Source organism: Diabrotica undecimpunctata, chromosome 7 (genome assembly GCF_040954645.1).
Source record: "Diabrotica undecimpunctata isolate CICGRU chromosome 7, icDiaUnde3, whole genome shotgun sequence".
NCBI classification, from domain to species: Eukaryota; Metazoa; Arthropoda; class Insecta; order Coleoptera; family Chrysomelidae; genus Diabrotica; species Diabrotica undecimpunctata.
Window position 1 is genome coordinate 32,776,275 of NC_092809.1, and position 24,386 is coordinate 32,800,660.

General features: G+C 31.3%; 1 protein-coding gene across 1 annotated transcript in view; it reads left to right on the forward strand.

Annotated features, from left to right (window-relative positions):
- Positions 1-24,386, forward strand: part of GABA-B-R1 (gamma-aminobutyric acid type B receptor subunit 1) — an 881,512-nt gene that overhangs the window by 358,023 nt on the left and 499,103 nt on the right. The window contains exon 2 of the mRNA XM_072537020.1: positions 8,914-9,219. Coding sequence (XP_072393121.1) covers positions 8,914-9,219 — 306 coding nt within the window. The remainder of the gene's footprint in view (positions 1-8,913; positions 9,220-24,386) is intronic.

Consider the following 24,386-nt stretch of genomic DNA (forward strand, 5'->3'; position numbering starts at 1 on the left):
TTGAAAGTTATCTAAATCATTTTCAATACTAGCAAACCAAGTTGCTGCATTGTCATTTAATGTCATTCTAATATAATCTTTAATATCATTAATATTATTCACAAATCTTAATTTATGTTTTAAACTATTTATGTATACTCTAGGATGCAAATTTTTTATATTACCAGAGAATTTAATCCCAGTCTCATTTGTTAAATTTAAGTAAGGTCTCCCTATGTCTCTCATTTGTGAAATATCATCTATTCTCTGTTCCACATTTCTTATTTGATTACAATTTATTTGGATATTTTGTTGTATATCGTCTAATTTTTCTTCTGTGTTTCTCCTGTCTTCGTTAATTTTTACTTCTAAGTTACATTTCTGTAACTCTATTTTCTGTTCTATATCTATCTTATTATCTTGAATAATCCTCTTTACTTCTGTCCTCTCATTGTCTATCCTTTTCTTGTAGTCATTCCGTATACTTTTTATTTCATTTGCTACTTTTTTCTCTGCAGCTTCAAGTTTTTTATCCATTTGTTTTACAATTTTATTATTATTATCTTCTATTTTCTTTTCTAATTTTCTATGATTCTCTTCCAATTTCTGTTCCATTTTTTTCATGTCTTCTTTGACTTCTTTTGAATTCTGTTCCATTTTTTGTTCTATTTTTTTTATGTCTTCTTTGACTTCTTTTGAATTCTCTTCCATTTTTTGTTCTATTTTTTTCATGTCTTCTTTGACTTCTTTTGAATTCTCTTCCATTTTTTTCGTATTCTCTTCTATTGTCTTGTTCATCTGCATCATTAATGACATCAAAGCTGCCATATTGACATTTTCCTCTCTTTCTGGATTCATTTCTGCAGTATCTTGTGGAACTTGAACTAAACTCTCCTCTTGTATAGGTTGTGTTTCTACTTCCACATCTTCTTCATTCTTTTTGCTTCTTGTACCTTTCTTTCCTTGAGACATTTTGAGACTTTACTTGTTCAAATATAATTAAAATTAAAATCTATACTTTTTCTTTCTACTGATAATTAATTTAATTATATGAGAGCACTTATCTTCCCAAACTAATTCTTTTAAATAGAGAGCCACCGCGTTGGGTGCCAAATTTGTTATGATGTGTTTTTTGTTTGAATGATGAGCAATGAGTGTTTTTAATAATATAATATATAGGGTTTTTATCGCGGTTCTCAAAGAATTAGCTTGTAAGTACTTTTTTAAATTATCTTTATTATAACTATTATGAAACACACATATATATCTAACCTAGTCAATGTAAATTTAAAATAAACTATCTTTAAACTGATATTCTTATAAAACTAATTAAATTCTATAGACAATCTAAAATTTAAACAAAACTATCTTCAAAATTGAAATTGTTATGACACTAACTAAATTATATTAACAAAATTTTGTACCTTTCTTTCACTGAATGCCTAAATGAACTGTTAAGTATATAGATTCTAATCACCACTGAATGTCTTCGTATTTCGGTTATCCTTGTTTTTGTGAAATTTCTTTTTGCAATTATCAGCTTCTACCAATTTAAGATATAGTTTTCTTCACCAGCATGTATACACCACCAACCAAACCAGCAAACAGCATTTATATTTATTCTTCTTTTCAATATACCAATATCCAATTATTATAAGTTGATTTATACTAATCTCCAAACATAATATAATTTAATTTCTTCCAATATACCTTTTTTTATCTTCAATAATTATTTGTGTATAATTATAAATGTGCATTAAATTATATGCATAATTTTTAATCTTCATTTAACTCACTATATTAAACATTTTGACTATTTGTACTTGATTCACTGACTCCAACTAACTTTCATAATAAACTGCTTGACTTCTGACTAAAAACTTCCAAAACTGACCTAAAAACTTCTTAAAACTCTTCTGACTGCACTATCTAAAACTTTTCTGACTAAAAACTTTCAAAAACTGCCTTCTTGAATCCAAATCACGGGTATTTATATCTTTCGGATTTCTAGAACCATCTCGTAAGAGATCATGTTCCAATTTGTTCCATTAACTACTTGTCTGAATTTTCTGGAACAAACCATTTCGCAAACATGGCCATCTCCGGAGATCCAGAGAATTCCATTCTTTTCTATTAATAATTTTGTTGACATTTAGGCTTTTCAGATCAGAATATATAATTAAATTAGTAACTAACACTCTAATTTAATAAAATACACATTTCAAACAATATATTATTATAACCCACTTATATTCGTAAATATTCTTAAACGTCACTTCAGAGTATAAATATCTGTCAATCTCCGAGAGTATTTTTGGTTGCCTAAGCACATGGCTCACTTATATATATTTACAATATTAAAATACAACTGTTTACAATTATTATATGCTAATTTATTAAAAATGCCCTCACATAAATATATTTTTATTAAATTCTCTAGTATTTAACTTATTTAAAATAATCAAATACTTTTTTATATCTAATATTATGTAGTATATAACTTATAAATTATTTTCTATAAACCCTAATCGTATCAATATATATATATATATATATATATATATATATATTGTGGCTAAACACCTCACGCGGGGTTACGCCGCTTAAGCTCTCTAAATCAATGTTACGAGGTAGATCAGTCCTCATTTTCTTTATTTAATTATTCCTGTTATTTTTCTCCACTGTTTCCTATCTCTGGTTTTTTCTCCATTGCCGCACGCCCGCCCTGTTGAGATCATTTGTTACTTCTTGCAGCCATGTATATCTTGGTCTTTCACGTCTTCTTTTACCAGCTGGTGTCTATTCCAATATTGAAAATATTGTCGTAGATGGTCCTAATCTCCATATATGTCCTAGCCATTTTGCCCTTTGCTGTTTTATATATATTCTCCCAGTCTAGTTTTTTGTTTTCATATTTTTTGTCAAATCTCATTATTTTTGTTTTTTCTTGATTTATTACTAAGCCCATTACTTTCCTTCTGCTATCAATTCTTTTAACATACTTTCCATTGTTTTTCTGTTCTTTGTCATTAACACAATGTCGTCGGCATATGTTATTAATTGTCCCTCTCTCGATCTAAGTGTACCTTTAATGATTTTTCTGACTATATATTCCAGGCAGTAATTCGTTAGTGTAAAAAATAAGTTGGTTGGAAATTTACTTACTAATTTGTCAAATATTTTAGTTTTTCAAAAAACATTTGACGTACTGGCAATATTCACTACTGATTTACCACTTTCCAGACCAACTAGAAACGTCCGAAATTGAAAATCAGCACATCGCAACGCTTTCGGCAACGCAAATCCAATAAGAACTTTTCCAACTGATTCAATCCCCACGAAATGTTTCGAAAATTAAATTATGAAGTTGTTATTATTGCCGTTCGCGGTTTTGCAATTAGAGTGTTGAACACCGTTTGCGAACGAAAATGACTAACAAAAAGATCGTGTCGTTCACACGAGGATCTGTGGGGAATATTCAGGGGCGGTCTAACGTTGTTTATGGCTGTGTCGAGGTTGGCCAACACTAGTTTAATCTTGTTGTAGTGTAATTACTCTGTTTCTTATTGTGCCGCACTCGAATCAACTAGAGAACTCAGCCTGCAATTCGGTTTTCGGTTCTTAGTTAGGAACACTAAAGTAATTAAGTAAACAAATGATTTACGATAAACATGTATATTAATTATTTAAATTCCATAATTTATTGTACTCTACGCTGTACTTTACTTCTTCCGTATACCTACCGTTAACAAGTAAGTGACAAAAAACTGTTCCTCTTTAGTGATTATATGTTTACATTCTTTGCAATTTGTTGCAAATTAAGTTTCATTTCGAGATGGATGACGGAGTGGATTTATATTTTCTTGTAAATAGTTGTTTAAAATTATTGGTATTAAAAAATAAATAAAAATATTGAATTAATAATATGTACTTAAGGAGAGACAAGGAAGGGAAGTACGTAACCGTTTTCAATGAATTAAGAAAGTCGCCACAAAAGTTTTATAAGTACTTTAGAATATTGCCTTCAACATTTCATTAAATACTAAATAGATTCTTCCAAGTCAGAACAGTCCGAGTCAAAACATTTTCTATTTTTCGGAAAAGTATTGCTCCTGGATAAAAATTGACTGTAACACTTAGGTAAGTACTATTTATTTAAATAATTATTGAAAAGTGTGGAAATATCTAATTTTCTGGCTCTTAGGAAGAGTCTTGGTAGCGAATATTGTGTGCTCATAGGTCTAGTTGTTAGGAATTAGGCACTTGGCGGACTATAAACTCGTGAATGTTTGGAGGATTGTGCACTAGATGGATACTTTTTACATAGAGAAGCTTGCGGAGAACAAATAATGTTTTGGGGTGGATTCTGATAGTGAGTTTTTAGCCAAAATCGTTGTAAACATAGTCTCATTTGCATATTTCTGGTACGTGAAACAGTTTGCAAGCAGCAACAAGTTCATTAGGAAATGATAATTTCTATCGTAAGAATATGTATTCTTTGTTGCATACGTTTCTAATTTTTTTTGTTTAAGTTTGATAAGTCGCTAATATACATAATCTGTCGATTCTTTTCTTCTCTGTTATGGGTTACTGCTGTGTTCCCTTAGTTTTTCTCTAGCAGAAGTTTGAAAACTATCACTATTTTTTATTTTGTCTTTGTTGTTTTTTCCATGTTGTTGTGCCGTTTCATTTCTATCCAACTGATTTTAAGTACCATTTTCTTCACTACTTTCATTATGGTTATCTTCATTATATCCACATTTTGTCCTTCATTTTTTTATCCCTTGAAATACTGATAGTTGATAGTCTTGCAGTTAATATATCTTAAAAACAGTATCAATTCGAAGTAGGTCCATTTGATTTTCTTTGAACTTCTAACAATATCTACATATCGACTGGGATTTGTGCTGGCAGCAGTTTAAAATAACAATTCGAAAATAAAAATGTTGCATACCAGAGGATCAAACTATTCCAAATATCGATATTACAATTCCATATGTGCTCTTGAGCGATGAAGCCTATTCTTTAAAGATGTACTTAATGAGAACCTACTCTAGACGTAACCTCAGTGAGCAAAAAGATATAATGAATGTGTTTCAAACTCTCTTCCAAATGGAGGAACCTCAAAAAAGAAATATAATGCCATCTAGATAAAGCAGGTGTTCTTCATAATATAATTATTGATAAGGAAAGGTGTAGCAAAAATAATTTTAAAATTAACTTTGAGATAATAAATGTTTCACAAAACAATTATGATACAATTACACGAACCACAAATCGTTAAACTGTAGTGCATATGCTGAGTTATAGTATAACGACCGCTAGAATCCAGTACATTCGATCATGCAAATTCAATGAGAGGTTACCGCATATCAGCACCGAACATTGTGGAATCTTGCAACAAAAATTAAAACAATGTATTTGTTAGTAGATTAATAACTTACAACTCAATATTTTATGATAATGTAAAAAATTTTATGGACTAACCTCATGTTGTAATTGTTTATGACAATGTTCTTTCGTTTTTATTTCATTTTATTACTAAAAAATTAATTTAAATTTATTTTAGCTTATCCTGAAAAAGCAAATACATTTTTCGAAAGCTCGATATTAGCCAAGAGTTTCAATTATCTCGCCCTTATAATTAATGACTCCAGCCTCAAAATAAAACAATATTAAATAAATAGTCGTTTATTGCGAAGAAAAGTTTATTTGAACAATGTTGAATAAACAAGTTTTTGCTTGTTAGTTTTTGCTAAACAAATAATGCTTAATATTAGGTAAATAAGGTTATTTTACTCCAAACTTAAATGCTAATTTAAATTGCTTAAACAAATCTTTTTAACTGATGATGAGTGCTTGATAAGTAAGGAATATTCGCTCCTCTAGCTCTTATTACTGTTTGCATCCTTCTCAGCAAGGATCTCTTTTATCGACTCGGTGCCACAAATTCAAACAAACTTTTCCTCGTTACTTACACAACTGGACACTTTAGACTCCAAGGAGTTTTCAAAAGAACCTTTCTACTTGGTCTATCACCCGTTCCACTATTCTGCTAATAACACTTGTAACTTTTATAACAACCTGCGTACTTTTCCAACATACGGTCTTCAAAACTGGACTTCTCCTTTTGATTGAAAAAACACATCTCCCCAAAATCTATTTATTCATTCCAGACATCGGCTCGTTCTCCCCTTCCATCATTATTTTTCATCCAATCAAAAAACGTTCAAGCATACCATTTAATTTACCAAATTCAACCTCTTTGTAGTTCTAAAGAAATTTTTAAACTTTCGTATTTGCTTGTTCTTTCTGGAGTTCCAAGAATAAATAAAATTTCTTATACCTTTATAACCACAACTTAATTTTACACTTTCCAAAAATTGTGTTATGTATTTTTAAGAAACTAATACAAAAGAATATTTTAAAAGGTGTCTACTTTATACAATAATCGGTCTTTGAAACATATACCGGTTACTGGATTTTCCACCCTATAAATGGCTATATACACTTCTCCAAGAAATTAACGCACCACTTTGAAATATTAAAATATTTTATTAGCATTACTAAAAATTTCCATTGTAATGTTATATTTTGCAAGCCCCTTGTATATGCTATTCGTACACTCTATATTTATTGACTGTGTTTTATCGCTATAGTTTTTTTTGCAACAAAACAAAAAGAAGCAAAAAACGTACTAATTGTTTAAATATACTAATTTCAAAGTGTTGTAAGTAATTTTATTCGGCTACTGTTTAATTGTTGATTAATATTAATTGTCTTTATTATGGAGCGTCAATCACGTAATTTAACCCGAAATTATTGTACCCAAGCAGTGATACTATCGGAAGAAGGTTGGAGTTACCGAAGAATTGGTCGTCGGTTTAATATGTCCCACACATCCGTCTCACGGGTGTTAGAAAGATTCCTCGAAACAGGGGATCATACTCGCAGACCAGCGTAAGGACGAAACCGGGTAACTACCCCTATTCAATTTTGATTTTTAAGAATTTCTGCTCTTCGACAACGTTTTGTAACACATCGAAGTCTACAAATAATACAACTTAACACCTAGGATTGCCGCCCGAGGTCCTTTATTAACTGCAGAGCATCGAAGAGGGAGACTACATTTTGCCAGAGAACACGTTAATTGGTTAGGAGCTGATTGGGAACGAGTGCTATTTACTGATGAATCCCGGTTTTGTTTGTACAATAACGACATACGTGTTCGTGTGTTCCGATGACCCAACGAACGATATACTCAGTGTAATTTCTCACACACCACATTTTTTGGTGGAGGATCCGTTATGGTGTGGGGTGGTATTTCTTTGACCGCACGTACGGACCTGGGTGTCATACAAATTGGAAACTGTTACAGCTGAAAAGTACATATTGGAGCAACATGTAGTACCATTCGCTCCTTATATCGGTGAAAATTTCTTACTAATGCAAGATAATGCCAGACCTCACGCTGCACAGATCGTCAGAAATTATCTAGAAGAGTTAGAAATTAACACTATGGAATGGACAGCACATAGTCCGGATTTAAATCTGCTTGAAAATCTCTGCGATATCCTTGGTAGGCGATTAAGAGCGACACCGATCCAACCAAACAACTTACAGGAAGTGGGAGAGAGGCTGATCCAGATTTGGAGAGAACTAAACCAAATTGAAATACGGCAATTAATTTTAAGTATGCCCAACGATGTGAGGCTGTTATACGTAGAAGAGGTGGAAACACTCGTTATTAAGACTTTTTTCATATTTTAGTTTACTTTTATTATTATTATTTTTTTAGAATTTTCCGTTTTATTTTTTTTTCTCCTGTACTTCAACATTTTCTGATGAGTAGACAAATTGTTATAATTACTAATAAAATGTAGTAGAATAAATCTGGTGAAGTTTTATTTTTCATTCTTTGCCTGTTTACAAATAAAATTGTATTATTGAAGTTGGAGAAGTGTATATATATATATATATATATATATATATATATCTATATATATATATATATATATATATATATATATATATATCTATATATATATATATATATATATATATATATTTAACATTCTATACAATAACAATTTTTTTAATGAGATTTATTATTAATATGTGCCAAGTGGGAGTCTTTGATTAATACTCTGCATATTGAAAGACTAACAAAGACCATATATAGTCATATTTACTTTATTTTATAATACCTACCTACTCCATATCGAAAACAAAACTTTTTCCGACCACAAAATATATTGGTTTATTCCTATCAACCCAATGTTTACTGAAATTTAGAACTTTAGAGCTTTATTTTCAGTCGCTGACTCTTTAGGTGAATATCCTGACCACAGCTCGGAAGCAAACATCTTTTATATAAAAGTTTTACAAGTTATATAATCCGTTCATCTAAACTTTTCTTTTCATTCGTTCGCAGTGTTTGTTTTTTATAATATAAAATCATTTTCCTCTAAAATAACAAGTTAGTTTTCCAGTTATTGGCTTTTTGGCTGATAGAATAATAAAATTGATGAACGACTGTTTACCAACAAGTTTTCTTTCGATAAAATGAAACCTGAGAACATTATTAGCTTTTCCGATCAGCTTTTATTCGCTACATCTACAGGACCGGAATCAATATCCATTACGTATAATTTCATTTAATTACTCAGAGAGTAACATAAAAAAATCTGATATTTTAAAGTTTATTACAAGACACAAAGTTTCTTTGCGTCTAATAAAACCACTTTGAAATAATAATTTTTAAAAACATGTTTAAATTATATATCGTTAAGCTTCCCTTGATGTCATGATATCCTGGCATGGCGAACTTAAAGTTTGTACTACTAAAAGCAACTTGTTCAGTAATGAGCTTTGTAAATCTACTAATGTGGTCAAGATGATTTTAGCTAATATATTTTTGTTTTTTCTTTTCAGTACTTACCATCGCCACGATGCTTCGAAAACGCGCCAATAAAGCTTCTTCTTTCTCTTATCTTCGTGTGTATCGAGTTCGGGGGCGGAAAACGGTCATCATTTCAATCATCGAAAAACGCGGCAGGTGATTTCAGTGATGGAGGCAACGTCTTGCACATCGGCGGCATTTTCCCAATTGCTGGTGAAGGCGGTTGGCAGGGCGGTCAAGCGTGCATGCCTGCCGCCCATCTCGCGCTCGAAGATGTCAACGCTAGAAAAGACCTGTTGCCTGGATACGTCCTCAAATTGCACAGCAACGACAGTGAGGTAAGTTATAATATTTTTAATGTATCTAAAACCATAGCCAACCATTTAAAAAATATTTTCTTGAATCTGATTCCTTTTAACAACCGTAGTTATTCATAGATAATTATTCATTAATTAATTAAACAATACCACTATTTCATTATGTGCAAGCTTGCTATCTTTGTATAATATTCTACATCACTTTTTATACGTATATTATATTTTTTCTTATCTTTACGGGAAATCTAGAAGATTCTTTTTCTTCTACAACTCTTGTACTACACATATGTCATAATCTTAAATATTTGATATTTATTGTCATTTCCTATTACTGTTACTAGTTTTTAATATATTTTTATATTTGTTGTTGTTTCTAGAATGCTATTTAATATAAGAAGGTAAATAAATAGGTATTTCCTAACTTAAAAAACAATAATAATAATAAGGAAACAATATGAAACAAAAACTATTTGTTTTTAGTATAAAGAAAAGAGAAAAACAAATGTATATATATATATATATATATATATATATACATATATGTATAATGTAGTATGTAATTTAAATACTTCTATTAATGACTGAAAAAAAAAATCATTTAAGAAAAAAAATCCAATTTAATATAATAAAACAGATCGATTAATTAAAATGAAATTAAAGAAGCTAAAGAGAAAATCAGCATTGTCAAGAACTGGTAGACATTGAGAAAAAATATGACTTTTTCAATATGCATGAAATTAGAAAGCTAACACGAATAAGAAAAACACTTCACACTAGGCAACTAAGAGTTAAAAGTGGTGGACTTAGGACATAAACCAAAAAATACAGAGATGACACAGTATATAGCACAGCTTTTTGAAGACAAAGAGACAAGAGAAGCACCAAAAGAATTTAAAGATTTTACTGAGTCTGACATTATACGAAAAGAAATCGAATATGCAATGAAAGAAGCTAAAAGTGGTATCTCCCGGACCTAATGAAGTTCCCATCGAATAACTCAAAATTGTGGATACAGTAGCTAGTGACCTTCTTTTGGATCTATTCAATACCATATATAGAACAAGTATGACTCCGAAAGAATGGTTCCAATCCACTGCTTCTCAAAAAACCAATGCAAAGAAGTGCAATGAATATCGCACCATAGCCTTAATGAGTCATGCCTTAAAATTATTTTTAAAAGTAATTTACAATAGAACACATAAGAAATTAGATGAAGACATAAGTAATACACAAAGGTGATTTAGAAGAGGGCTGGGAACACGGCATGCAATGTGTGTTCTTTCGCAGATATTCCTAGATATGAATCAGGAAGTATATGGCTATTTGATTGATTTTGAGAAGGCATTTAACACAATGCTGCATAATCGGCACAAAGAAATTTTGTTAAATAAAACAATAGACAGTAGAGATATTAAAATTATTTGTAACCTCTATTGGAATCAAACAGCAAAAGTAAAAGTTAAAAATGAAGTGACTGAGGATATCGAGATTTGCCGTGGGGCACCAAAGGTGTATTTTATTACCATTGTTGTTTAATTTACATAGTAAAGTCATCTAAGAATATTAGCGTCCGCGTGAGCTACTTAATAATATGCCGACGATATCGTCGTTCTGGCGAGAACACTAAAAGAACTGCAACACCTCGCTCAAAAACTAAATATACATTGCAAAGATCATGGACTAAAAATAAATTCGAAGAAAACTTCATAGTATTTGCGCAAGCTCAAAACATTAAAGTTAAGCTAATCCTAGATAATTCCGAAATATCTTTGTACAAATACCTTGGAGCATGGATCACAGAAGATACTGATCAAACAAAAGAAGTAAGATGCCGCATTGAAATTGTACAGTCAATCTTTAACAGAATGAAAAAATTTTTTTTGAAATCGCAATATCAAGATAACACTGCGGGTAAGTAGGCTTCGATATTAAATTTTCTCCATACTTTTTTATGGGGTAAAGGCCTGGACACTTAAACAATCCAACATTAAAAACCTAGAAGCATTTGAAATGTGGTGTTTCCGGCGTATTCTGAAAATATCATGGATGGATTGCAAAACAAATACACAAGTTCTCGAACAACTAGAAAAACAATGCGAAGTTTTAAATTCTATAAAAATCAGGAAATTTGAATACTTGAAACACAATTCATTCTGACAATTGTCATAATGATTTCCAATCTCCGATATAAGCGAAACTTGTAGAAGAAAAAGGTGCTTTCCATTTTTGATTAGATGTATCGCAGTTCCTATTTCTGACTGTAATATATAGTCCAGTTTTGTTTGGATCGTTTGGTTATTGCACTTTCGTCATCATTAAACAGTTCTTTTATTGTTGCAAGTCTCTAATTTTTGCGTTTTGTCCCTAATATTTTTCTAGTGCTATGCACTAGCTCTCCCGTAAATATTGAATTTATCAATTTTTTATATCTACAACTGCATTTGTTTCATTAATTTCGTAATCTTCTTCAAAATAGCTACGATTTGTTACAATATTTCGAATACATATTTATGGTTCCAATGTATCACATACGTCTCACAAATATTTCAGTTTTATGAAAAAATAGATTGAATACATTATCCGGTATTTCAAAACCTCGGTTTTGCAAAAATCTATGGATTCATTGATGTAGATCATAGATGAGACGTTGTCGTGTAAAAGTAATAAATGATATTTATCATTCTAATATAGAAGTCAGATGGTAAAATAAAGAGTTTATTTTGTATTTATGAGATTTCAACAAAAGATTTAATGAACTGTGTCTGAATCTGTGATACTTAAAATGGCGTCCTGTTTTATTTTCTCCTTACAAGGACATAAAACAACAGAACACAAATCGAAAACAATAAGTAACAATAAAATGTCCCCATAAAAGTAATTTCCCGCCATTAGTACCGTTTCGCGTGTTACTACTAACTCCTTTATAAATATATTTATAAATCGACCTTCGATTACTCCAGCCGGAAATCCAAATTCCCTTTCGACTTGGCTAACGGCCCATTCGACCCAACGCCCTATAGACCAAGGGCTATAAAATTATCCTTAATTGGAGCTTCGAATAACTCACGGCACGCTATGATGAGCGTTACTGGTTCTGCCGCTTTATTCGATACGATAGTGCCGGATGCGATTTGCTTACCGATGGGAAATCATCGTATTACCAGCAAAGGTAATTTTGATGGTAATTTTACGTTTGCAAAATTAACTTGATTATACCTGCAGCAAGAGATATGCTAAAAAATATAAATTAAATACCTAAATTACCAACAACAACTCGGGAATCCTTCTTAGGTTCACATCTGTAACTTAGTAAGTCACAAAATCTTGGAAAAAATTAACAAGCAGCACAACAATACAAGGTGGACAGAAAACTAATACAAAATCCATAAATGTTAGGAACTAGGGTCTTATACTCATAATCTGAGTTAAGTTGAGCGTAGGTGCAAAATTTCGGGCCAATGCTTGTTAAATGCATTCATTTTTTTCGAATCCTGAGAAAACTTATAAGTATTTTTGAAAAATTTAAACGCAGAATGAAAGAATACAATATTACTGAGAGCCGAAAGTCCCTGAAAACTTCTATAATGTATATTTTAATAAGTTACAGGGGTAAAAAAAAGAAAAAAATTTAGTGTGATTTTGAATTTCAAATATCTCATTCAAAAAAACTTTTGGTTTATTCTAAGGGACTTTCGGCCCTCGGTAATCTTTTATTCTGCGTTTAAATTTTTCAAAAATATTTGTTAGTTTTCTCAGGATTCGAAAAAAATGAATGCATTTAAAAAGCATTAGCCTGAAATTTTGCGCCTACGCTCTTAAGAGAAAGATTTGGCGACCGGTTTCGCTGTTTACAAGTTATACAGCATCAAGTCCTCAAGGAACTAAAGGATATACAAAATTATTTGTTGATTTGTGTACCCAGTAGTTCCCCCAGTCGATCGTTTGAAATAGTTCTATTTAGACACACAACTTGCATTAAGGCCTGGGCACGATACAATTACACCTTTACCTAGTGTATTGGCGGACGTGAGTAAATTGAGAGGAAGGATGAAGGAAGGAAGGATAATCTTTTCTTGGTTGTACTTGGTTGTAATAAAAACTATCGGGTATATTTGACCATGGATCGCTGATGTAAGTAGTACCGTAGACTGGTGATATGGAAGTGGCATTGAAATTTTTTCGATTTTCACGGTTATACATTTTTTGATAAATACTTACTTTTTAAGTCATTTGTATAAAACCTTCTAAAAACATGGTTTTTATTTTGAAAAATAAAAATTTTCACTCGCAAATAACTCAAAAAGTATTAAATCAGTAAAAAACTCTTTAAAATAAAAGTTGCTAAGAATTAGTCAGTTTATCGATTTCCAAACTAATTTTATACGTATGTTTTTGAACCACCCCCGAAAAAGGGTGGCTTTAACTTCCCATGTAAAATTAACTAAGCTCAAGTTCAAAAGTAAGGTAAAGGGTAAGAGTATTCTAAATCCAAATTTTTTAACAAGTCCGTCGTGACAAGGAAAATTCCGCTCCAAAACGGTCATTTACTGGAGTATTGACGAAGGAAGCGAAAGTTTTCTTGACAAAAAACAATAAATAATTCTGCTACTCGTTGAACATTTTTATTAAAACGATATTCTTAATTATGCCTTTTTGATTGTACATATTGTAACCTGAATACTACATTTTTAAGGTTTGTGAATTTTGGGATGGTCTATCTAGGTTGTAATAGATGAGATAGTGAAAGAATGTAAGAAAACATTCAAGAAATACTGCATCGGTTGAAACAGAATGCATATGATAAACGGTAAGATGTGTATATTTGCAGACGACATAGTATTAATTGCGGAAACTGCCGAAAAACTGGAATACAACTTCGAGAAATGGAATCTAGAAGCAAGCAAATACATCTTAAACGTAAACAAAGAGAAGACTCAGATAATGAAAATATCAAGGAAACAAGGGACGGACGATCAAATAGAAGTAATGATAGACCAACCAAAAATAATACAGACAAATTCATACAAATACTTGGAAATAGTAATCAACAACAAAGGAGACATCGAGGACAATCTTAACAACAGAATGGAAAACACAGGAAAACTACTCCAAGTATGGAGGATTCCTTAATAACAAAGAAATATCAACAAAGACCAAGATGACAATATACAAAACAATATATAGACCTACAGTGACATATGGAGCAGAAAATTGGATATTAAACAAAAGACATCAGAGCATAATTCAGGCGCAGAGATGAAATACCTCACAAAAACGATCGGAGTAAAGATACTCGACTCAACCAAGGAGAAAAAACTGGCATGGTTCGGACATCCAACCCGGATAGACAATAATAGACAAGTAAAAAGAGTGTGGGACGCCAAACCAATAGGGAAGAATAGAAGAGGAAGACTCATTAAAGAATGGAACAGTGACATCTCGCAGATACTGTAGAGTAAGGGTAAGACTTGGCAGGAAGCAACTGGGTCTACTGATTAAGTAAAATAAAGTAAAGTATAAAGGTAATAGTTGTGGTATTTCACCAGTTGTTAAGTCAACTTTCGAATCTTTTTTTTGAATTGATATTGTTTTTATTTACTTTTTTACTTTCTGTTTACTTCTTAGTGGTAGTAGGCTTTATTATTCCTTGATCAGTATTGTTCACATCGCATTTAGTACTCCCATCATCATCGTTTTAGGCTTTAAAAATATTAAAAAAAATATTAAAAAAAAAAAATTAAAAACATTTATACACACCATGACAGATAACTCACACCAACAATTATTTCAAAGAAAGTTTGTAACTTTGTTATACATTTTTATTACAAATGTACATATTTAATTTAATTTAATCTAATTACCAAATAATCACTTAAGTTTGTTCTGTAATTTTGACTAAGCAGAGTTAGTTATCATAGAAGATGTATTTCAATTATTCATATTGTTACATTGAAATTTAATTATTTAAAGTTTGTTAAAGTATGCCAATATTAACACATCAACCAACTGTGATATGTAAAATTAAAAAATTTTAGATACATTTATTATTTTCAGCTTATTTCATAAAACTGGATAACTTAACTTACAGCATTTAAAATAGAAGAAGAACTGTCACACTTTAACCTACATTTGTCAAATTTACCTCTAAAAATCTAATAAATAACATAAAAAAACTCATTGTCTCCAAGTAAGAGATGTAGTGCTCCAAATCCTCCCCCTTTTTAAATTTAATGTCTGTTTCGTCCCCTTTTTAAGTGTTTTCTGTGTGTTTTCTGTGTGTCTTAAAGTGTCCTCAATTTTAATTTTAATCTTTTAACTTTAATTATTGGACTTTACAACTATTTGCCATATATTACAGCAATACTTTATCAAAGAAATTTGATATTTACAGGTTAATAGAATTGCACACCCACACAATTTGTACATCTAATCACATTCATTGTCTCACAACAGTCACCTTCTAAATAAAATCTCAATAAATAATACATATTTCATAAATATATCTCCAGAATAAATATAAATAACTTTTAAATAACTCAATGGTATAGAACATTACTTTCATCAAACAAACAATTACATTACACCTATCTCTACTTCATTGGATAAAATCTGTCCCCTCAAGAACTTCCCCGTTTACTGTCAAACAATTACAATAGCAGACTTGAGTTCTCCAAACAACAATACAGGATAGTTTGAACCATGTTCTTTCAATCATCAATTAATAGAGTACCGGCATGTAAGTAATGTTTTATTTATTTGTTAATTTATTAATTCATTACAGTTTAATAGACTATTTACCAATTTGTGGGTCTTACCTTGTTTGCTTAAACATTTTATTCATTTTGATAAACCACAGACATGTAATATTGGCATAATTACTGTAATTTATATCATCTATCTTTGTTTATCTTTATTAGATAACACCCTAATATGGGTTTATTATTTCAGCATTTATTTAACTTTGTATCGAGACCTAAAGATGCTTTGCATTTTATAGAAAGCGAAACCGGTCGTCTGGATAGTTAAATTAAATTAAATGTGAGTAAGTCTAATTTATTATTTCTTTTACCTTTTGAAATGGACTCACACAAGCAACACATTCATGATTTGCCTTTTATAATTTTTTAATATATTTTCTAAGTAAGAACCTTACAAATTTGCTTTGCCCATATTACATCTCATTTTCTAATACTCGGAATCTGTCGCGTTGGTCTATTTATTCCTTTTGTACATTTGCACAACGAGTAGTTAGTGGTTTGATCATATGTCAGAACATTTAGGTATTAATTTATTGATTCATTGTTGGCTATATCTATTTCTCTAGGTAAGTGTTAAGTTAGGTTAGGTTCAATATGAGTGGGTGTTTTGCCACCTTTCCACTAGACCTCTATTGTGGCTTATTCCTAGGTTAAAGTTTTCTGTTCAACCCAGTATTTTTAACAAAGTCTATTATGATCTGAAGAGACCATTCTACAAAGTCGTAGGGCTCGATTTGGTAATGAAACTCGAGCCCTACGACTTAGGCAGAAATCTGCTTAATTCGTAAGGCTGACAAAATCTGCAATTCACACTTTCTGCCAGTCAGATTTTGTTCATGTGTCCCTTGAGGCGACAGTTTTGTGTTAGGATACCTACGATAATGCGTAGATCTCTCCTGTTCATATCTTTTAGATCTTTGGGTCTCTTCCTTTAAGTGTTTATGATCCATTTGGTCGTATCAGTGGTTACGTTTTATTCGTTCCACCCAGTCCGATAAATTCCTTTGCTTCTTCCTAAGCTAATGAAAGGCTTTGGGTCTATGAATTTTTGTTTTATTCCCCACTTGGCAAGTAAGTCGTATTTTTCGTTCCAGTCAATATCAATATAACCAGGCACCCAGAATAAACTTACTTTGTTATTTTTCCGATCTGAATCGAAGACAGTTACAAACTAATTTGGGGTCAATCCGATTCGATTCCAGTGCCTATAATGCTGCCTGACTATCAGAAATAATTTTTAGAGATTTACTTCTGCAGTTTCTTGTGCTTAGTTAGTTTCTATCGCATAGATTTTATTTTTGCTTGAAAGATAGTAGGGTGATTACCTAGATTACGGCTTAGCCTTGGTTTCCCTCCGTATACCCCAACTCCAATCCTTCACCTTTCTTCTAGTTTGTTTCTTCTAGCGGCAAAGAACGTTATTGTTTGTGACCAAGGATTAACTTGCATTTGATGGCAATATTTGCCATACTAAAATTAGATTTTATTGACCGACATGAAAGATACAAAAGGCCCTTCAGATTCTGGTGAAACGTGTCAAAATGTGTAGTAATGTATATTAGTATGTGTTACTATATAGTTTTCTAACAATTTTCGATTTTAAATGACAAGGAATATTCACCACTAAATTGTAAAATGAAAAGAAGCTTGTTTACTTGAATACTAAATAACTGGGATGAAAGTCCGTTTAAAAATGCATTACACCAGATAAGTATCAAAAATTATTAATTAATTTTGATAATAATAACAACAAAATAAAAAGGAAAAACATTTTCGGATCTGCCAGTTCTGGATATTGATTAATTTAAAGTCCATCCCATTGTTTATCCACTTGGAGAATTTATATGTGAAACCGCACGTTGTCCACCTGTTTCTGTTTGTTTAAAATGTTTAGGCTGCGTAGCATCTGTTGGATAAACATTTCACCATTAAGGTGAATACTAAAAAAATAAAGGGTTGGAAATAAAGCTTCCGTTATAACATATTTACAGATTTAAAAAGTATTAAAATTTTATTTGAGTAATAATTACGGTTATGTAGAATTCATTTTTTTTTATAAATAACGGTTTTGGTATCTAAAAGATAAAATTGTTTACATATCAACATATAAGAATAAGACGGAAATATTCTTTCTTAATTTTTTTATTTTCTGGATTTAAGAAATGATGGATTTAAAATATTCTTTGTGTAATTAAAAAAATTATGTGTTCTTCTTTTTCTTAAGACGCAGATAATTTCTCCGTTGGCGTCCACCGTACATTGTCTTGTCGGCTGAGATGTTCAATAGTCAGGAATACATTGTTCTATTTTTAACAGCGTTGCAAAGTATTTCATAACTCCTGTCCACTAGCGAATATTACGCAGCCATGACATCTTTTTACGTCCTAGACCGCTTTTACCATCTATCTTTCTATCTAGTCTTCTTTCTTTTTACATAATCAAAAAGTTCCCTATCCTGGAGGCCTTCTTAATACTTCTTCATTTCTGACGCTGTCCTTTCATGATATTCTAAGCATTCGGCGCAAGCACAACATTTCAAAAATTTGAAGTTTGGTAATGGATCTGGCTTTAAACGTCCGTGCTGCCACTTCATACATCAGAAAAGGCCAAACTTGATGATGTAACATCTTGTATCTCAGGTTGAAATCCAAATTGCGATCAGTCAGAAATTTACGAAGTTCCAAAAAAGCATTTCTGGCTTGTTCTTTATTTTAGTCTCAGGATCTTAACTATCGCTTAGCAGAAAACTCAAGTATTTAAAATACTTGACTGCTTAATTTCTTCTTCAGCTCAGATAATTTTGCATTTGGATAATTGTTTTTACCTATCATCATTGTGTTTGCCATCTTGATATTGATTTTCGAAACCAAAGCTTCACTGGCAAAAATAATCATTTAAAAGACAATAAAAATCTTTGTAGTTATCTCACTATCGCTTTGTCATCGGCATACCTAATATATTATAGAATAAGATATTTACTCAAATACCCTTATTAGAGTCTGTCATTGCTTCTGCTAAAACTTTTTCTATGTATAAGTTAAACAACATTGGAGAAAGTTTAAAACCTTCCTTTACTACCTTTTTTTATTAAGAAATCTTGTATCTCGTCCAAATTTTGAATACATACTATTGCAGCCTGGTTTCAATACAGATTGGCGATACCTCATATCCTTAGCATCCAATTTTAATTCTTGTAGATATATTATCATCGAATGCTTTCTTATAATCGATAAAACGGAGAAAAACATCTTTTCTTTGATCTATGCAATTCTGAGATCACCTATCTTGTAAAACGTACTGCTCCAAATCTTAAAAATACAGCGTAAAATAAAAAATAATCTTCTTTATTCTAGAGATTCTGCGTTCGTTGCGTGTTTCGTCAATAAAATCATATAAACAGCTATCACAAGTGGGCTGTGGATAAGTTTGCCTAATGGAAGATAATAAACGCACTGACCATTATCAACACGGTTACACAAATAAGAATACTAAGATCCGGGCCCAGTCTGATGGAAAAAAACAACAATTAGTATCTGCCCAATGTTGCGATAGAACTACTGTGCAACAACACAAAATTAACTTTCATCAAATAAAAGGCAGATATCGAGCACAGTTTAATAATTAAATCTTGCCCAAGTCCTTTCGCTTCCTAGAGCATCTTCAGGGGCATTTCGTCAATATTGGCAATTTTGGTGTATCCAACAGTCAAAGAATGTCATAAACATAAAATTGTACATTAAACTATACTACACAAGGACAAATAGTTTAAAATTTTAAAAAATAGTCGAAGCTACATTGTGGTTGGCATCAGGAGATAGAATCTCTTTTTTTCTCTCTCTTCAACCCTGAACCCATCGCCCCTCAGAGGGATCGTAGTGGTCATCGTGATGTCCTGTATTGTCCGCAGCTACTGTTGTGTTGATTACGTCAATAAAAAGATATGTTAAAGTAATCGATACAGTAGGCTAGCGCGAAGCTTTATATTGTTTCTTATATTTCTAAAACTTAAATAATATTGCAAAGGCAGAACAGACGTTAATAAAGATGTAATTAGCATAACATATCTCCTCAACTAAGCAAAAATCGTTAGCGAATTGGTTTCTAGTACTCATAAAGAGTATACCGAAGTAAAAGGAAAGACAGTTAAGATTTGATTTTACGTATAGCGCGTCTGTATATCCGCTTATACGTATTTCATCCTAAAAGGAATTTCTTTTAGGAATATCACTATATTTAAGTCAACATACTTTCAGAAAACAGAGGCTGATGTCTGTATTTACGTAATCAAATGAACTGTTATCAGTCACACAATTTACGCGTGTCCTCTGCAGGTAAAGATGCGGGTCGGACCGATTGGGATGCCAGGGGGGTCGGTATTGCAGACAGGCGCTAGGAACAGCATGATTTGGATAAATTTCCATAACCAAAGAAATTAGTTTGCACATATATATATATATATATATATATATATATATATATATATATATATTTATATATATATATATATATATATATATATATATATATATATATATATATATATATGTATATATATGGGACATTTTATTTAAAGGGACAGTTAGTTTTGAACATCGCGTCGAGTTTTTAAAATGTAACGCACGAATTGTAATAAATGTAAATAAATTATATAATTATTAGTGTGAAATAAATTAGTTATATTGTACAAATAAAGACTTTAAATAAACTTGTAAGTGTTATAAGTGTAGAACCTTTGATAATAAATAAAGACAATAAATTAGATTAATAAAAATACAACAATAGCAAAAAAAAGTTGAGAGAAATTGTGAGATACTTGTCGATTTTTTCTATTCTATTCATAGGTTGTCTCCTTTTGTTCTGTATGCTTTTAGTCCCATTGATCTTTTTTAAGTCTTTCACTTCTTTTTCCTACATAAGGTCTTATAAGCTAATAAATCAATACATGTTCTCAAGTTCTCCCATTCATAATTAAATAATTTATTTTATAATTTGTGTTTCACTCGATCCAGTTATATAATAATTAAATAATACACCAATCTGTATAAATGATTAGGTATCTTATATTTTATTTGTGCTTTGTATTGATCTATAAATTTTTTCCACATTTTTAAAAGTATCTCATTTTTATATCTAGTCTAAAAAATACATGCTTCAGAGTATATTACATGTCAGCTACATTTAATTCTCGGTGGAATTTGTAATACTTGATGTTTAGAATGCAGAAAAGCACTACAAACTGCAAACTTTTCATGTGTTTTTGCCAGAAATATCCAGAAATTCTTTATTTACGGATGATGAGCTATATTTATTTTTTTATTAACCTATGTCCATACATATACTAGAATATTGTTTATCTACTTTGACGAAATCGTATGATGCACGATTCTTACAACACAATTTTATTGATATATTCCATTTTTACTATCTTATCTATAAATATGCCGCATAGTATGTCTATAATGTAAAAATTTATCGAATATAAGGTATGTGTCTTATAAACATACATAATGACACAAACGGAATGACAACTCTTTACATTTGTATAAAGCAATGTTGAAGGTTACTATTTAGCAAAAAAATCTTTTAATTTTACGTGTATTACTACGTGTGGATCATAAAGCTTTCTTGTTGTTTGCTGTTCTTGCTCAATATTCCGCTATAGATCAAGTTCACAGAATAACGAATATAATAGAAAAAACATTAGAAGAAAAGAAATTCTGCTCTACAATCTTCTTGGACGTAGCACAGGCGTTTGATAAAGTCTGGCATGAGGGTTTAAACTATAAACTAAGAACGTCCATGCCTAAACAGTACTCAGAAACATTAAAATCATACATTGCGAATAGATACTTTAGAGTAAAACAAGAAGAAGTCTACAATTAAAGGAGATCAAAGCAGGCGTGCCACAAGAGGGTGTCTTAGTACCTATTGTATACGTGTGACATTCCAGAGCTAGAACAAAACACTATTGCTACCTTCGCGGATGATACAGCCATACTAGCGATAGGAGACACTAGTGAAGAAGCGACTGATAAGTTGCAACTATCAGTAAATAAAATACATAACTGGACCAAAAAATGGTGAATAAAAATAAATGAGACTAAATCTGCACACATTAACTTTACAAATAAAAAAATAGAAAATCTCCCAGTTAGAATAAATGATACCCAAGTTCCTTATGCAACATCAGCAAAATACTTGGGCATCACCCTAGACGCGAAGCTGCGCTGGAAAGTCCATGTCAAAAAGAAAAGAGGGGAGCTTGATATTAGATATAAGACATTGTATTGGCTGATTGGAAAAAATTCAACATTATCAATTCATAATGAACAACTAACTCTTGGTGGACAGCAAATAGAGAGAGTGACAAAATATAAATATCTGGGAGCTTACATCAACACAGAATTAGATCCAGACCAAGAGATCCGGGTACGAATAGAAATGGCAAGGGCAGCGTTCTTAAAATTCAAACAATTGTTCTGTGACAAAAATCTGAATATTGCGCTGAGACTGAGGTTTGTTGAATGTTACGTCTGGTCGCAACTATTGTACGGGGTAGAAACATGGACACTAAAAGCGCAAATAGTTAAAAAGATTGAAGACTTTGAACTTTGGATATACCGGAGAATGTTGAGAATCCCATGGACTGCCAGGGTCACCAATGAGGAAGTGCTGAGAAGAATGGGTCGAGACAAAAAATTGTTGAGAACGATAAAAGTACGCAAGACTGCATACCTTGGACACATACTAAGAAATAATAAATATAGTCTTCTGCAGGTCATCATGCAGGGTAGAGTCGATGGCAAAAAGGGAATAGGTAGAAAGAGGAAGTCATGGCTGCGAAATATTCGAGACTGGACAAACATGACTGTAGACGAATTATTCCACGTTGCAAAAGATAGAGAAGCCTTTAAAAATGTGGTCGCCAACCTCCGTTAATGGGGACGGCATAGGAAGAAGAAGAATTCATAATAAATTATCCATCTACAAGCAAGTAATGAGGCCAGTATGGGTATATGGGTGCCAACTCTGGGGCTGTACCAAAGCTAGTAATCTACATATTATCCAGAGAATTCAAAACTAAGCACTGAGAAACATTGTTGATGCTCCTTGGTATATCCATAACAGCAACCTACACCAGGACCTGTGTATGGAAATGTGATCGAAATAATCAAGAGAACAGCAGCACGTCACGAGCAGAGGCTATATAGTCATGTGAATGTCGAAGCAATCCAGCTTCTTGACAACAATGAACTAAAGAGAAGACTCATAAGGACAAAACCATTTGATTAATGTATAAATTTGTAACAGTTTAGTGTAAAAGAGTATAGTGCTGTGAAGTTATTGCATGTTAGTTGTAGTGCATTAATTGATAGATAAAATAAGAATGAGCCATAGGGTAAGCCCTTAGATTTAAGTATTTGCTGTTTTTTAAGTTAGGTCAGAAAATAAGTGATAACTGTTCATTTGTGACCAGATGACAGTATACAAACAACGCACAGGTTGTTTGTATAAAAAAACAGAAAAAGATTACTACTAATTGTATCATAATTTAAATTAGAAGCCTATATATCAAACGAGGTAAGAATTTGAATAACGAAAAAATTAAACGTCGAGCAATTTGTCTTGGAAGGAGAAAGCTAATTTTGAATTTGCTAAAAATTTAATAAAATCTAAAATTTAATCATTAATGAATTTAACAACGTTGAACAATATCTAATAACACATAGATAAAATTTCAGACTAGTGTTTGACCCCGAAAAAATAGTATTTTTAAATTAGCTTGGTATTATCCACCTATTTGTTATACTGTAACTTTTTCGACTTAGTTCATGTTTTCTACAAACTTAGGAAAACATTTAGCCCTATTCAATTTGAAACTTTTGCTTTTTTCAAGTTTTTTCTTCCTTACATTTTAATGTGTTCATTTACTTTTGTCGTCTCAGGTTTTCCCGGGGGAATTTCTGAAAACTCTCGTAGATTGGGGATTGAGAAAATAAAAAGGCAGAAAAAATATTTCTCCCGACACACAACTTTGGAGTTTCACCGACTGCGATGTTTTTGGGAAATGTAGATTTTTATTAGGCTATAAAAAGGTAAAAATTACTGCTCGTAAAGATCTTTGGAATTGTTTAAATTATCGATCTTAAAACCCGCTATATAATCATATTTTCACGACATTTTTATTTAATAAATTTTTCTTTAATATGGATAATAATTTTGTTTATTGTAGAAGTATACATAGTATCTAGTAATAGTGATTTTTAAAAAATTTACAAACATCCATTTTTTATAAAGGTTTTCATCCACCAACGACATACCTCTTTTCAAACATGAAGCTTACATATGTTATCTATAAGCTATTAGTCAAAGTGACATATAAATCATAGTAAGACTCTTTCACGTTTAAGAAATAGAAAAACCCGTGAA